The sequence below is a fragment of the Telmatherina bonti genome (genome assembly GCF_933228915.1).
Source record: "Telmatherina bonti genome assembly, chromosome: 6".
NCBI lineage: Eukaryota > Metazoa > Chordata > Actinopteri > Atheriniformes > Telmatherinidae > Telmatherina > Telmatherina bonti.
Window position 1 is genome coordinate 37821099 of NC_136624.1, and position 13483 is coordinate 37834581.

General features: G+C 45.2%; 1 protein-coding gene across 9 annotated transcripts in view; it reads left to right on the plus strand.

The window, feature by feature from the left end:
* Nucleotides 1-792: 792 nt before the first annotated feature.
* celf4 (CUGBP, Elav-like family member 4) overlaps nt 793-13483 on the plus strand; it is a gene marked incomplete at both ends in the record, with an annotated part of 99144 nt that continues 86453 nt past the window's right edge. For 5 of the 9 annotated variants that reach the window (XM_079241647.1, XM_079241648.1, XM_079241650.1 and 2 more), the window contains one exon: nt 922-1069. In XM_079241647.1, coding sequence (XP_079097773.1) covers nt 925-1069 — 145 coding nt within the window. Of the gene's footprint in view, nt 1070-13483 lie in introns of all 9 variants that reach the window. The other 4 variants (XM_079241644.1, XM_079241646.1, XM_079241645.1 and 1 more) reach the window with 1 other exon arrangement.

Here is a 13483-nt window from a genome sequence, read left to right on the forward strand (position 1 = left end):
ACTGGGAGGAATGTTTCACTAACCAGTCTGAATGTCCAGCAGCCGGGAGTGTGTTGTTATTTGCTCTGAGTTGGAGCACAAAGGACCGTATTCTGTATATCTCTCTATTTATAGACCCTCTCTCCTTGATGGAATGTACCACTGGCTCCTGGATATGAAAAAGGGGGGAAGAGAAAAGCCTGAGCTGATAGATGCTTGGGTTTGAAGCATCCCTGTTACCCGAACCCCCCCGCGGTCCGGGCAGAGACTGGACCAGTCCTGTCCGTTTAAACCGAGAAGACACCCATACCCACTCCTCAATGCAAAAAAATAAAAGGTGCCAAGAAGCTGGGACGAAGGAACGTGGGTGTAAATAGACAGTGAACGCTCTTGGTCTTTCTCGCTCTCTCTCTCTCTCTCTCTTCTCTCTCCCTCCCCCTTCTCCGTCCCTCTCTCTCTCTCTTTCTCTCTCTTTTTTTTTATGAAATCAATGAACGAGTTATTGGGTAGGACATAAATATCAGGAATCAAAGCCTCCATCGGGACCAACGACGTCGCGCGCTTTTGATATGCGTCTCCACCAAAAGCTCCATGTGTTTTCAGATCATTGTAGATTCTGGCTTTGATTGGACCACATCGGAACCCTCTCTGGCGCGGCTTGGTCTCGGAACCACATTCTGACCCAGACTCCCAGCAGCTTTTTTCTTTTCTTTTCTTTTTTTTCTTCTTTTCTTTTCTGCTTTTGAACCTGAAGGACTCTCCACCATCTGCTGCTGCTGTTGCACCCATCCCAACTCACTGGCCGGTCTGAAGATGGCAACTTTAACCAACGGCCAGGTGGACGGCACGGTGCACGGCGTCGGAGTCGTGTCCGTCAGCACGAACGGGCTAGTGAACGGATTAAACCACAGCCACAGCCCGGCGGGATGCCCGGCCACCATCCCCATGAAGGACCACGATGCCATCAAACTCTTCATCGGTCAGATCCCCCGCAACCTGGACGAGAAGGACCTGCGGCCCCTCTTCGAGGAGTTCGGCAAGATCTACGAGCTCACCGTGCTGAAAGACCGCTTCACGGGCATGCACAAAGGTGGGTCACAGCCTCCTTCCCTCTGCTTGTTTTGTCACAGTGGGATCTGTCACGCGTCACGAGTGGGTTACGCAGTTTTCCTGAAGCTTGAATGACTTGCAGCTTCTTGTCTCAGGACATTTTCCTTTGTGAGACTTGTCAGCGCTTCATTTTCCACCTTACTGAGCCAACATGTCCAGGCGCGCGCGCGCGCGTGGCACGAAGTCACGACGGCGTGAATTCATGCGGGGTGAGAACAGGAGGAGTGCTGCTCCCGTGTGCCCAGCGTGCACGCCTGGAGTCCACATCGGGACTGTTAACGTGACGTTTTCACGTCGAACGCGGCGGGGAGGGGTGTGTGTGTGTGTGTGTGTGTGTGTGTGTGTGTGTGTGTGTGTGTGTGTGTGTGTGTGTGTGTGTTCGATCCCCCGAGCTGCGCACAACACTGTTGCCTGTTCGGCGTGGGAGAGTGCGCGTGAAAATGCGTGTACACGTGAACGTGCATAAGCAGGAGGAGGCCTATGAACACGCTGTACTGAGAAAGGAAGTCAGGGGTCGGATACAGTAAGCACCTTACTGTACAGACAAACCTCTAAATATCAATCCTACAACATTTTACACCAATTTATCAACTTTTTAACCAGCACAGCTTCAGGAACTGCTCATTCCCAGTTCATTTCCTGCTTCTTGCCCAGTTATAACCATGTCTGGTACTGGGCAGGATCTCCTTATGATCATTACTGTAAATCTTCATGAACTTTTCTTCCAACTGTGTTCCGATTCCTCTGTTTTATTCTGCACTCTCAAGGGAAGAGTTATTCTGTGCAAATCACCATCTAATGAGAGGTCACTAATTGATCTGCTTTACCTGCAGGACATCTCTCAGGGGAGCAGAGTGCATTTAGAATAAGCCAGCAGTCCTCAGGACCCTTGTCGACCCCCCCATAGGCGCTCTCTGTTCTGTGTAAACAATGTGTGACATCCACCATGTGTTAGGAAATGATTATGATACACAAATAATTTCAGAGGGCGGAGACTGTCTGCAGGCATGGAGGAAACCAAAGAGGTGGGAAAAGGTGTGTGCCGCCAGGAGATATTTTATTAATAGCCCAGCTGTACTAGCGGCTCCCACTAGGATGGTTAATCACCAGTGGCCCCAGAACTATAGGCACCGCTCGCCAGCTGATTCCAGGAACTGTCTCCTTGTTGCGAAATACGGCCCTGCTTTCCGGGCTGGGGCCCCGCTTTCATTAGCGAGCCCCCGCTGAGCTCATATTTTAACAAGCTGGAGGTGTGCGCTTGGCTCCCCAGCTCTCTGTGAGCTGTTTGAAGGCCGTGATTCCTCCACAGCCTCTGAACACCTTCCCCAGGTTTCCATGGAGGGTGTCCAAATTAGTGGGAAAAGACACAGAGGCCCACAAATCACAGGCAAAGTGACTGACTGTGCGCGCTCCGCCGCCATACTGCTTTTATTGCAGCATTGTGTCAGTCCAGTCAGAGTAGAAACCTAAAGGAGTAAATAAACTTAAGCCAGTCATATAAACTCCTTAATTCCCCATCTTGCCTTCTACATAACCCACTCAGAACCACTTAAACTGTTAATGCTACTGGTAACTGTATGTTTTAACAGGCTCATTCAGATCGTAGGTTACTGTATTTAAAACTCATTTTTCCTCAGCCTCCCCCCCCCCCCCCATACACCCCCCTTCCCCTCCGCTTCTCCAGGCCATTTGCTGTTTTTCAGCGTCCTGCTATGAGCAGAGGCAGTCAAAGTGGGGGCATGATGACCCTTTGAGGTGTGACATGCTCCAGTGGAGTGAGGTCTATCGAGCTGCCCAGCAGAAAACTCCTCATATTCCTCTCCTCCATCTTTTTTTTTCCTTTTCATTAACTCCACTTGACACTTCGTTCTCTCCTTTCCTTCATTTCCTCTTCGTCTTCCCTGCATGCTGACATGTTGCCCGTTCAGCTGCAGAAATGTTCAGTAATGGCAGCGCTTGTATGAAACCTCAGCTTGAACCTGAGATTCCAGTTAATCGACTCAGTGGCGTGAACAATCACTGCATTTTTCCAATGCCTTATTTGTGCACACTGCTGTTTTCATTAACTTTTTACAAAAGTACAACTTTGACACAGAAACACAACGTGTGTGTTTTTGTACCTAATACAGACCTTTTCCTCGCTACGGCGGGGAACAAAATGCCTGCGTCCTTTTCTGCTGTACATCAACACGCCTAAAGAATAGCCTTTGCTATGGTAATGCTACCTCTGAAGAAAGAGACCCCTATTATAGCCATTGTCAGCTGTGCCTGTGATACTATTGCCATAACCCTCCCTATAATGACTCCATGTATCACTAGTAATCTAGTCTTTAGGATGGTGTCCCTTTGGAAAGGAGGCGTGGGGGGGAGCAGGGAGGAGGGAAGCATGGGAAGGGGGTCGGCAGAGCTTGATAGCGGGCGCAGGGACACCGGAGCAGGCCTACATTCTCCCAATGATTTTATTTCTTTCCCCTCTGCGACCGAGCCATGCTAATAGAGGCCATTTATAATGGTCACCGGCTGCTGTTACCAAGCACAACGGGGCTGAGAGGCACGGCGAGCACAAAGAGCCAACCCTTTCTCTTCTCTCTGGCAATGCAGCACAGGAGGTGGGGGATCCATTCAAGAGGAGTAGGTGTAGATATGATTGCAAGCACTATTCATCAGGCTGATTTCATGTCGTAACCACTGCGGCAGCTGAGCTGTGATGATACCAGGAAGACGTTTAATAAGTGACGGCGTTATTTCCTGTTTACCGCTGTCAAATCTTCAAGCAGCATTGTCTTCCACACCGTCCTTTCTTCTCCCAAAATTCAAATTTCACCAAGTTTGTTTTACAGCCGTTGCTTCGTTTGGAGCTTATTTAATGCAAGTAATGTATTTGTCCTTGGTCAAACTAAATAGATTAGCACCAGCTCTCGCCACAGGCTCAGACAGTTAAAGCAGTTACAGCCGGAGAGTTGCTCAAAGTCGGAGCAGCTGCTGAAATCTCATTCAGAGTTGGGCCACATTGTCCATTTTCAGCTGGCAGGTGATGTAAACAAGAAGCCACAGGTGTCCACGTTGGGAGCAGAAGGTCGTCTTCATTGAGAAAAAGACATCCGACTCAGTTTGTGGAAAGAGCCGCACTGCCTCTTAAAGTCCTCGTTTCATCTCCATGCTTCTAAAGGAAAATATTTATGTGCTCACTTATGTTTTAGGATAAGTGAAATAAAACAAGGGGGGGATGTAGTGTAATGACCAACTGCAATCCATACTGCAGATGGCTTATGCTACAGATGGGGGCTGTAATCTGTGCAGATCATAAAGGGAGTTATGGTACTCACTGAATGCCTTGCTTTTGATATTTCAGCTGTTTACCTGAATGTGTCGGGCAAGCAGATTCAGCAGAGAGCAGATCAGTGTGTTTGCTGAGGCCAGGAAGTCACGATGCCAAAAAACACCAAAGCCTCATGCTGTGTTTTATTACAGGCAATTAGGTGTTACAGGTTGCGTGTGCACAAGAAAGGAGGATAAAATCTGAGCTGACTTTGAACAAAGAAAAGAGACGAGTAGGGGTGTGTTTCTTCGTCCTGCAGGTCTGCGATAATGCAGCAAGCGTTCCGGCCGAAAAATTTCACTCTGGTTGCATCATCTTCTCTGTGGGATCCGTCTCTCTCCTCCTCTCCTGTTTGGCTTGGGATGCCTCGACGAGCGACTGTGTGTGTGTGTGTGTTCGTTCTTTCCCTGGCCCAGAACGCTCCCCTCAGCTCAGCCCAGAATGCACGCTCAGGCCCCACATTGCCGCCAGCTTCCACCAAGAGGCATCAGAATCGATTTTGGGTGTTTTGTCAGGAATCGAGGCGACGCGTGTCAGAGAGAAGGTCACTACATACCAAAGTAAACTCGACCACCGGTGCTGCAGTGCACCCTCCGTCCTATCAGAGCTCAGAACTGCCAAGCAACAAGAGGTAAACAAGAGGTGGAGACAGAGCAGGGGGTAATTTGTCAGGAAGAATATTGTCAAGGCACCGCTGCCTCTGTTGTCCATTATTATTGGAGAAGACTGTCCGCTGGGGGCCGGCTGATGGCCGAGCGGGGAGCCAGTTAGTCACAGTGAGAGATGGCTCCACCAGGCCAAGGAAGGGAGTGCTCATGGAGCTCCTGCAAGGATTAGCATGCTAACAGCAGGTCCGGAGTTATGTGGCCTGTCAGGGAGGTGGAGCCCTCCGGCTCCGCTGACCTCGGCAGTCCTCTCATTAAAACCACTGACCTTTACATGCGCAGAGCGAGAGAGAGATGGTGTGAAGGGACGACTGGACCTGCCTCTTCATCTCATTTCACTTCCTCAGGATTGACAGCCACTAATTAACACACATACTGCAAATTATTGACACGCAAAAGGAAATGACGACATAGTTTGATAGGAGTTCAAGCATTACATCCTAAATTTCCACACATATAAACTGGAGCTCTGTAATTATATTGTTAGACACTTTATTTGCCGTTCAGGAGCTTATTTCTATGAAAGGAGACGGTCTCATGAGGATGGCAGCCGTGACCCAAGGACACGCTGGAGGAAACGGCGTTTTCTGCCAGTCCAACAAGTCAGAAAGTTTGCTGACATTAAATAACTCCTAGAAATATAAGTTGATTAATAAAAAGTTCAGCAAGCTGCAGATAGGCACTTTAGTTTTCTTTGTTTGGCAGCAGTTCAGTCAGCAGAAACCTCCTCCGGCTGCTTTTCTATCCGCTGAAGCACCACAGTCGGTGCCGTAACCAAACATTAGTATTCTCATACGTAAAAAAAAAACTGATCCATTGCACATCCTAAAATTTCTGAGGTGAAAGGCATTTTTGAAAAAGTTGAAAAGCTTTCTTCTGTTTTGGCATAAATAGCCCAGAGCAGGGTTAGAATAAAGTCTGCCTTAAATGTTTCATCAACATTTAGCCTTTTGCTTTCCATAAAAAGAGTCTGAGATGCTTCCAGTAAAATTCTTCTTTTTTTTTTTTGCCCCCTCCTCGTGCATGTTTCCGAATGTTGCTCTCCTATTGCTGCGTTCATCACCCCGGTGTACCATCCTTCCACAGGATGAAAATGAAAAATCACTTTTTGACAAGTGCTCCTTGGAGAGGTAAATATTTTCTGTTTTCCAGGCTCTTGCATCAGCGAAGTATTATTGTGCTTTGTGCTGAATTTTTAAAAAGTTGATGCTTTGGGCCTCTTCAATCTTTAGCTAGCTTATTACCATTTCCGTACCCTCCCCTGCTGCATGTACCATTGGCCAGTCTAGCGAATGCAATGTATCTGAAATCTTGGAAAGTCTTACGTATTTTTTGTGACTGCCTTTTAGCTTTCAGAGATCGTTGCAGAGCTTTCTAACCTGCCCCCTTCATTTTTAGCTGGATAAGATTTCTCAGAAAGCCGGTTGGAGGGAGAAATCTGTGATCAATGTAGACGCATTAATACAGTTTTATGCCTACTGCTTCAATAGCGCATGGTCGACAGAGTAGAGCCCTGGGACTGTTTTCTTAATCCCGCTCTCGCAGCATGTGTGTTCCTTTCCCGATGGATTCCTGACCATTACCGCCTGCTTCTGCACATTTTAACTCTTTTCAAACAGCTTTACACTTATTGTGTTGAACATGTTTGCAGCAACTTACCTGGCTTTGCTTTCACACAGTAAAGTCCAGCTTTTTAATCTTTCTTTTAAGGTAATTTATTGATTTAGTCGATGTGGCTACAGCTAGCTCGCTACTGGAGCTGGTGTCACACCGTTTTTGACTGCTCACTGTGAAATGTGTTGGATCCCCATGGATCAATGCAATCCCATTCCCAAAGCAGCCTTTTACCTCTGAGTGAATCAAATATTTTGCATTTGTTTAAAAACAAAGATGTATTTTGTTTTATTCCTTGAACTCGTATGTTCCATGCATTTATAATAAAACACTGCAGTGTGTGTGAGTGTTCAGTACAATAAGTTTAAACACCATTTCCTTTGCTCACTAGTCTAGACACTACAAATCTCTGCCGTGTTTGAACTCGGAAACGAGTGTTTTTCCTTCGGAGCCAAAGCTACTATGTCAAGAGACATTATTAGAACGCAACTTTATTAAACCCGAGTCTGCACATTTTAAGCTAAATGCAGCTTGTGAGAGGAGTAAAAGCACTGTGAACTTTTCATTTTTAATGATTATACGCACACACAAGTCTAAACCTGAGTAAAACTATCTGTGTACATCACAACAGGTCCAGCTGCAGCTCCCTGCTGCAGAGGCTTTCCACCAGGAAACACCAGCATGACACAGCAAGAATATGAAATATAGTGCCAAAGTTTGTCACTGCTAACTGTGGCAGTGGCCCATTAATGCACACCCTGCAAGCATTAACTCTTATTAGGCATTAACACAGCCTGCTCTAGAAGTTTTAATTCCATCTAATGTGGTTTTTATTTGTTTGCTCGTCTCTTCAATCCTCCTGAAGGTTAAAGTCTGTTCCAACAATGTAAAAAGAAATTTGTTTGGAATCTGCAAACAGACAGCCCTTCACTATCTATCCCACCTTTGATGCATGTACTCTCAATGACCCTTTTAGCACGTACAAAATAGTTGCGTATCCACTAAACAAATCACTCAGCTTTGGTGATTTATGGTTCATAGAAAGTTGAATTGATGTTTATTCTCCTCCAAATTGCTGAACATAACTCAAAGTGGCGTATCTAGGTCTGCCTGCTAGGATATTCTGAAGAAGGGATTACATGAGCCGTGTACTATTTGTCCCAGACAGAAAGCACGTCAAACACTGGCGAGCATGTGTGCCTTGTCAGGCCAGACGCATATTCAGCCTTCTCTGTATGCGCGCATTACACCCTCCCATGCCGTGCATTGACTGCTAGGTTTGAGTGGCCCTGATTCAATTCACTTTCTCCCAATCTCCCTTCATGCCTATTTCATGTCCCTCAATTAAAAATGCACCACGTTGACTTGTAAAAGGAAGGTGGGAAAAGGAGGTTAGGGCTTTTCAAAGATCCCTTTTAATTATTCAAAGCCAGGTTGATTCGAAAAATGGAGGAGGATTAATAAGTCATGTGGAAGATTTCGAGGGTTTGGGTGGCAAATGTAATCCAAGATGTTCTGACAAAACTGGCAGATGCATCAACGTAAAGGAAATGTTTGTTGTAGATCAAGCTTGACACGCTTTGACTCCAGGAGTCAGCATCAAGCGGCTTGTCCTCTTCATCCACTGCCAAAGCAGTGTCTAACGTGAGCAACATGGTCCAGAGAAGCTTTGCAGTTCTTCTGTTTTGCATTTAAGAAAAATACGCAGCTCACATTTTTCCAATTTGAAGTTTCCATCCAATTTATACGCCATTTCCATCCCTCCATACCTGCTGAAAGCAATGCATTTGGCCATCTAACATTACCATTCACATCATAATGGTGTCACTGGGAGGGAAGTTCATCAAGGCTTTATACTGTCCTGCTGGTTGGAGAGCAGATAGACTAAAACATATCCCTGCAGAGGGAGATGGTGCAAGAGAGCGTAAAACGACAAGGAGCTCAAGACAGACAGAGAGAGATAGAAAGCGAACGAGTGGGAGAGAAGGAAGAAGAATTAAGGAGATGTTGAAACAGAGATGATGTAAGAGAATGCGTGAAAACAAGCAGGGGAGATCCATGGAGGAGAGTCAGGATGGTGGCTGCACACAAAGACAGAAAGAGAATATCAAGAGCCTGAGTGATACGAAAGAGATGGAGCTGAGATTGTACAGTGAGGTGGAGACTAAAAATGGAGGCAAGCAGAGATTGTTCAATGTCAGGCGCAGAGCGAGCCAAAGGAATGAGAGGACGATGGAGAGGGCTGAGGAGAGAAGACAGAAAAGGCAGCAAAGGAAAAGGACGGCAGAGATAGAAGCAGAAAGAGTGAGGGACTCCCAGAGACAGATGTCGCCGTCTCTGGCCCCAGCAGATTGATAGCTTCTGGCCCAGTTCCATGCCAGGCTCTGACCCCTCTGTCCTCTGCTGTAATTTATAGGCTGCGTTTTGCCAGATTTAAGCACCACTTGGTGGCTATCATGGGCTCAAGAAGGGAGAATGACCTTCCTGAGATGGGAGCAGAATTAGACTCCTGCAGCTTGCAGCTGCCCCGTGGGCAGATAAGCCAGCGCCCTCCGTATTAGCATGATCTCTGACAACATGTCGACTGGATAAATCATACTGGAGGTATTTGCTTCCTATCTTAACTTTAGAAGTTTGTTCATCATTTCAATCCAAACATGCATTTGCATCTGGAAGATTTGTGTTATTATGACCAAAAATAATAAGATCATTATGATTTCCACACTGCAGCAGAGAGGTTGGAATATTGACCTTTGATACGCGGCTCTGAAACGCTTGATTTTTGTGCCGCTCAGCAGCAAAGTCTGCACAATCCATTGTTCTTTTGAAGGAAGTAAAACTCAAGAGAACTAAAATATTATATATTCATGTAAAGAAGATCCTTTCCTTTTGTTTTGTTTTTTTTAGTAGCATCAGTTATGAAAATAATAGGAAGCTCTTCCATCCATTCAGCTGTTCGTGCTTCACAACTGCTAAATCTGTTTTTGGCCTTTATGGTTAAAAGCATGTGTTCACAAAGAGAGCCTCTAAATTCACAGAGCATGGTGAGGACGTGTTTCTGGAGCTCTCCACGACCAGGGGTTGGTCCTGTAACCATGTTTGTATTTAACACCATGTTTGGATTAATCAGTCGTCCCCCCCCCGATGCACGACACACGAGCATTTGAAGATATTAAATATTAGCCATTTCCATGATGCTGAATATGACTGAGTGTTTTATGTGTTTGGGAAAAGACATCATCTGTTATTATAGATTAATAGTTCAGCATGTTACATGCTGCTAAATGCTGATCAGTGAGAGAATTAAAAGCAAACTCAGCAACGAGGCTTGAACTTTTGTGGATTCATGAGCATGTTGTGGTAAGAAGTTTATAAAAAACAAAGCAGTGAAAGATGAGAAGTAAACAGATTTCTTTCATGGCTTTTCTTGCGTTCTCTGAGCTGTTAATGATGAGACGTTTAGACTGCATTGCTTGGGATATTTTGAAATGTTCTCTTTTTTATCTCATTTCCTAACCACAAAGTTTATTCATATATTTGTCTTCCTTTTACATTGGATTTAGACTAGAGTTACTAGTTTGTTTGTTTTTTATTAAATTATTGCTGCAAAATGAACTGTTTGAATCAATGGTCCCTCTGAAGGGTTTTTAAATCAGTTAAATATCCTTTTCAATCCTGCGGACCACAGACACCTCGACCCGCTGAACGGCGCCATCCGAGCTCTTCTCTGTGAGAAAATGCTCTTGTTGTTTATTACATGATTAGCTCCTGCCTTCATAAATCAGACTGGGTTTTTTTCTGCAGACTATTGGTGCAAATTAAAGGAGAGGAACACAGAAAAACTTTGAACTGTGTTTCCTGGAAAGTAAATATGGCTGGTGTGTATCTGGAGCATGCCCCCTAGTAGACTGACTTGGCTGATTAGCTGGTGGGCTCAGCTGGATTTGTGCTTGGCCATTCAGAGCGTTACCTCGATGCACAAATCAGCCCAGGGAATGATCTGGACAGAAAGCCTTCAGCAAATTATTACAGATTTGCAATTTAATGGCTTTGGAGGTCTCTCCCAGCCTTGCACAGGTTCCCAATGAGACAGAGCCTATTAGTTTGGACCTTTAATCACAGAACAGGAGATAGGAATCCAGGGCAAACCTACACATACTCAGCTCCACTTGCTGTGGAATGATTTCATGGGCCTGATAGATAGAGACGGGGAAGTCTGTGTGTGTACAGTGGGGTGCGTGCGTGTGTGCAAGCACTGGTTTGTTGATAAGCATTGCATTCCCTGGAGCAATAGTGTGTGTGATTGTGTGTGTGTGTGTACGTTTGCATGTGCAGAGGAGTAAAGGGGGAAAAATGTGTTTGTGTTTGGATTGTTCATCAATACGAGGAGAACACAGCGGCCGGCAGCGATTAATTCTGCATAGACTTCGCACAAAGTTAACAAAAGTCCATTCACCAAGCGACGACATGCTGGAAGCTGGAAATCTGGTTCACAGCGTCGTGTTGAAGAAAAGTATTTACATCAGAATTGTTCATTTCAAGTGAAACCGAAGGATAAATTTTTATGAGACATAAAGGCTTTTATCAAGTGATGATCTGAACTGTGGAAAATGAAATTCAAACAAAAAATAAAAGTAGATCTAATCCACATTTTATGAATAAATAAATTAGCAGTGGGGTTCAAAGGTCAAGTTCTTGGCTCTAAAATGAAGTTATACTACAAGATATTTACATTTACATGCGCTTCAGATAAAGGACTAACTACATGTTCCAAACATCTGGTTCTTCACAAGGTGTTTAAGTCTTTACCCAAAGCTGTAGTTGCCCTGATTAATGCAAAATGTAAAAACTATTACTTCAATCTGCCTTTCAATGTCCCAATTTGTCCAAGAGAAGGCCAAGCTTTTTAAATGAGCTGGATAAAAGTGACTGCCAAGGGGGATGAATATATATAATTATCTGTGGTTGGAGAGCCAACAAAGGGAGTTTTAAAATCAACCGTGTGCGCCAAAGGCTTCATTAGCCTGACAACAACAAAACGTATCCCCCAACTTGCAGACGGAAAGACGCAGGTATCTACAAAGCTGCTGCCAGCATGAAATCACGCAGCCCTCTGTAGTCCAGCCTCTATCTGTTTAGGATTAGAAGCTATTTAATGTGCTAATGTTAACATGGCCGTGTGTTAATGTTGTGTTAGAGAATTAGAAGGTGATTTAAGAACCGACCGACTGTCTTACGCGTTGACACGTTGGGAAGGATGGATAACTGTTTACTTTGCATATGGAAATCCCTGAATGTCTTTCACCCGTCCTTCCTATAGCAACTACTGGTCCATGTTAGCTTTGCAAACATCTTAATTGTGTTAAATGGAGGCAAAAGGGGGGAAGATTAAAAGCCATTAATGTGTGTTGTGTGAGGGTACGCTATTCCCGGGACGGTGCTTTTGTTCACTTTGGAAAAAGCAGATGAGAGAGTTTCACCTTGAAACTCAATGCACACCACAATCATTGTCATTGTGTAGCGAAAAAGCAGCTGAATGTGTCTCCGTGTTTCGGAGACTGTCAGACTTGCTTCGCTCGTCTTGGCGTTCCTCTCACCGTCCTTCCTGCACTCCTGGCACGTCTCTCCCATGTTCTCTGTTTGTCTCTCGTGCTTTTTCCCTTTGTAGCCCCTTTTCTTTCCACGGCTCCCTCTCCCTCGGTCGGTCGGTCTGAGCGTCAGATAATCTCACTGGGGGAGACTTTAGAGGACTCTCCGTCTGTGTATAAATAGCTCTGGATGAATTATTGAGGGACCTGGGGTTGCTAATAATCCCGCAGGACCCATCTGACAATGACACAGAAGATGGAGAGAAAACAATTACGCAGGCTTTCTCCTTCAGAAGAGCGGGAATGGGGGTGGGGGCGATCAGAGGCCTTTGGGAGCCTCCTCGCAGGGCCCAACATCTTGGCTAATAAACCCAATTAAGTCTCCGGAATCAATTGGAGGCCCTGGGGCGTCCTCTCGCTTCCTTCCCCGGACAGCGTGCAACAACAGGAAGTGTAATGATTCATGTTCCCCTTCTGCATTTGGATCATCCTCTCATCTCCATCTAGCAGGTTGGCAAGGCGGACGGGACAGGACAGGATGTCCGCTGAGGCAGGATAATAGGACAGGGAGAGGGAAGGAGAAGAGGGGCAAGTAGAGTAGAGAGAAGAGGAGCACAGAGGAATATTAATAGGAGTGTTTATCCTGTAAGTGTTTCACCAGGGGGACGAGACACGGGACCACTCTCCTAACAGCATTAAAATGCGGATACTGTACACATCTGTCTGTCTGTCTGTCTGTAATGTCTGTAATGGTAAGAATTGTCATGATATGGTCAGAAAATCACAACAACATGATGATCATGTGTGCCACGTGCCGATGAGCAAGCATCCACGCTGACTCATCAGATGTCCACACTGGTCTGCTTTACAGTATCCTATCAGTTAAAGGAGACGTGTGTCTGTGGGATTTACTTTGGTCAAAATTTCACCAAAACTTCCCTTTCAACAAGGAATTTATGACCATTTTCATATTAGCGCATGTTTTATGGCAGGGGTGGGAAAATCGAAACATAAAAAATCTGGATTTTTTTTGCGTCGCAATTTTAAAAAAATTGATTTTTTTTTTTGTTAAAAAGAAATTGTGCTTTATTTTTCAAATAAATGAAAATAATCCATTATAAAATTTTTGTCATTTTTATGGTTTTTATCGATCTTTTTACTTGTCTACTTGGGCATTTTAGCAGCAGAATGATGGTCTGGCTACTGTG